The sequence below is a fragment of the Trypanosoma rangeli genome, assembly GCF_003719475.1.
Source record: "Trypanosoma rangeli strain AM80 chromosome Unknown Tra_15.4_contig_01000, whole genome shotgun sequence".
Lineage (NCBI taxonomy): Eukaryota > Euglenozoa > Kinetoplastea > Trypanosomatida > Trypanosomatidae > Trypanosoma > Trypanosoma rangeli.
The window spans coordinates 1-2230 of NW_021706746.1; the positions used below are offsets into that span (position 1 = coordinate 1).

At 52.4% G+C, this 2230-nt stretch overlaps 1 protein-coding gene across 1 annotated transcript, besides 1 other annotated feature; it reads left to right on the forward strand.

Annotated features, from left to right (window-relative positions):
• On the forward strand, positions 1 to 1605 carry TraAM80_10486 (trans-sialidase; the record flags this gene model as incomplete). The annotated part of the gene is made up of 1 exon (XM_029387102.1): positions 1 to 1605. A coding segment is annotated over one exon (1605 nt), but the record flags the coding sequence as incomplete, so codon positions are not given.
• Positions 1606 to 1733: 128 nt separating this feature from the next.
• Positions 1734 to 1750: a microsatellite.
• The last annotated feature ends 480 nt before the right edge of the window (positions 1751 to 2230 follow it).

Genomic DNA, 2230 nt, shown 5'->3' on the forward strand with positions numbered 1-2230 from the left:
TGGGGCGAAGTCTATGACCGACGCATCTTCATGATAGCTCCCTGCACGGATGGCTCCTATCATGTGTACAGTACTCTTGCATCTTCGTACTATTTGCGGGGCAGTGAACCAATTTCTCAAGTGTGGGGCAATTCACGTGATGGAAAAGGGGAGGGCGCGCGAAGTGGTTTCATCACTGCAACCATCGATGGAAAGAAGGTGATGCTGCTCACCACGCCGGTGTATTCTGAGGAGAAGGGAGAGGGTCGGCTGCATCTTTGGATGACAGACAATGCCCGTGTGCACGACGTTGGGCCGGTGTCGAGTGAAACTGATGACGCCGCCGCCAGCTCCCTGCTGTACAGAGCCGACAAGAAGGAGTTGATTTTACTGTACGAGAAGAAGAGCGGAGATTCATACAGTCTTGTCGCCGTGAACCTGACTGAGCAGCTGGAGCGGATAAAGAGCGTGGTGAAGGCCTGGAAAGATATGGACACCGCACTCAACAACTGCCTTTCCATTGGCACTGTTGACCCGCGGATAAAGAATGTTTGTAAAAGTTTTGTTCCCACGGAAGGGCTGATTGGCTTTTGGTCCAACAGTTTGGAGGGGAGTTTATGGAAGGACGAATACCTCAGAGTGAACGCAACGGTGCATGGTGGGAATGTGGCAGGCACGGAGGGGGGTGTGAGGTTCCGAGGCGCAGCAGCGGGGGCGGAGTGGCCGGTGGGCAAACTGGGGCAGTTCCAGCCGTACTACTTTGTGAACAATGAGTTCACTCTTGTGGCGACGGTGATGATTAACGTGGTGCCGGAGACAGAGGGTCCTGTTCCTTTGATGGGTGTGAGGATGAACGACGATGCCAACACTGTGCTTGTTGGTCTATTCTACACGAAGGACAAGAAGTGGGGAGTGACTGTCAACGGAAAGTCTCGGGGGTTGCCAGATAAAGATGGTACGTGGCAGCCTGGCACAACGTATCAAGTGGCACTGAAAAGGCATTGGAATGAGGTGTATGTGTACGTTGACAATAATGAGCTTATTCAGGAGAAAGTTCCGCCCTTTGAGTATACCCCACGCGGTGTCTTGGACTTCTACGTTGGCGGCGACGGTGCGAAGCGGACAGATGAGGTTGACGTGACGGTGGGCAGTGTCCTGCTGTACAACGAGGCACTGGGTGATAATAGGCTCACGAGCCTCAGTGCCAGCAAAGTCCCACTTCCAACACCGGCTGCTGAGGGGCCACTCACAACGCTGGGGATTGATGAGGAGATTGCCTCCAAGCTGAAACCTGGAGAAAAGAGGGTTGGTGACGGTTTGGGTCCTAAAGGGCCTCTACCAGAGGAGGCCCATAAAGGCAGTCATAGTGGTGGTGAGGAGTCGGGGTCTTCGCCGGTTTCGTCATCGCCAAAGGTGCGCCTGGCTGACGGTGGATCCGAAAGCACCAGCGCGATTCTTGCGAAGGACACATCCAACATTTCTCTTTCTGGTGACAGCTCCGTTGCTTTCGACAAATTTACATGTGTGAGGCCCGATTCAGGAAGCGGTGAGGGCACGATGCGTGGGTGTGTGTCTCGGCTGCTTCTGCTGCTATTGGGGCTATGGGGCTTTGCGGCCCTGTGCTGAGTGGACCCCGGTGGAGGGGAGTTTGTGCTTCTACTGAGAGCATCTCCGTCTCTCCACGCGCTTTCAGAAGTAAATAAAGTCTCATGTAGTTACACATTTTGTGTGTGTCTGTTTTTTTACGCACGACGTTTTTTTTTTTTTTTTTGACCCACAAATTGCGCACTCCTCTCGGCGCCAGTACAACTGGGTCCTGATGTATTTTATTCAGTCCATTTTTGTTTTTTTATATTGTTCGCTTCTAGCAATGACTGGAGGTGAATCACCTTTTTTTTGTGTGTATTTGTTCAGTGTTTTGTTGGTTTATTGCTTTACGGATGTGTTTTTTTTTGGTTGTCCGGTTGTTGTTTTGTTGGTTTGTTCTCGACGATTGCGTTGAGCCTGCGTGTCTGCCCGGCAGGGGGACATGCTTCACTGCGCCCCCGCACTGCTGTCGCCGCAGGAGGGACCGGGGATCTCTCTTTTACGTCTTGGTTTTTCGCGGTGCGGACGTGTGCCACGGTGCTGGCTGACGCGCAGGCCATCGAATTCGTTTGAAAAAACACGAAAAAAAACAACAACTAACCGCTTTCTGGGCGGCTGCGGACGTTCTCGTCATTGTGTGGCTGTTGAGAGTAAAAGGAAGAAA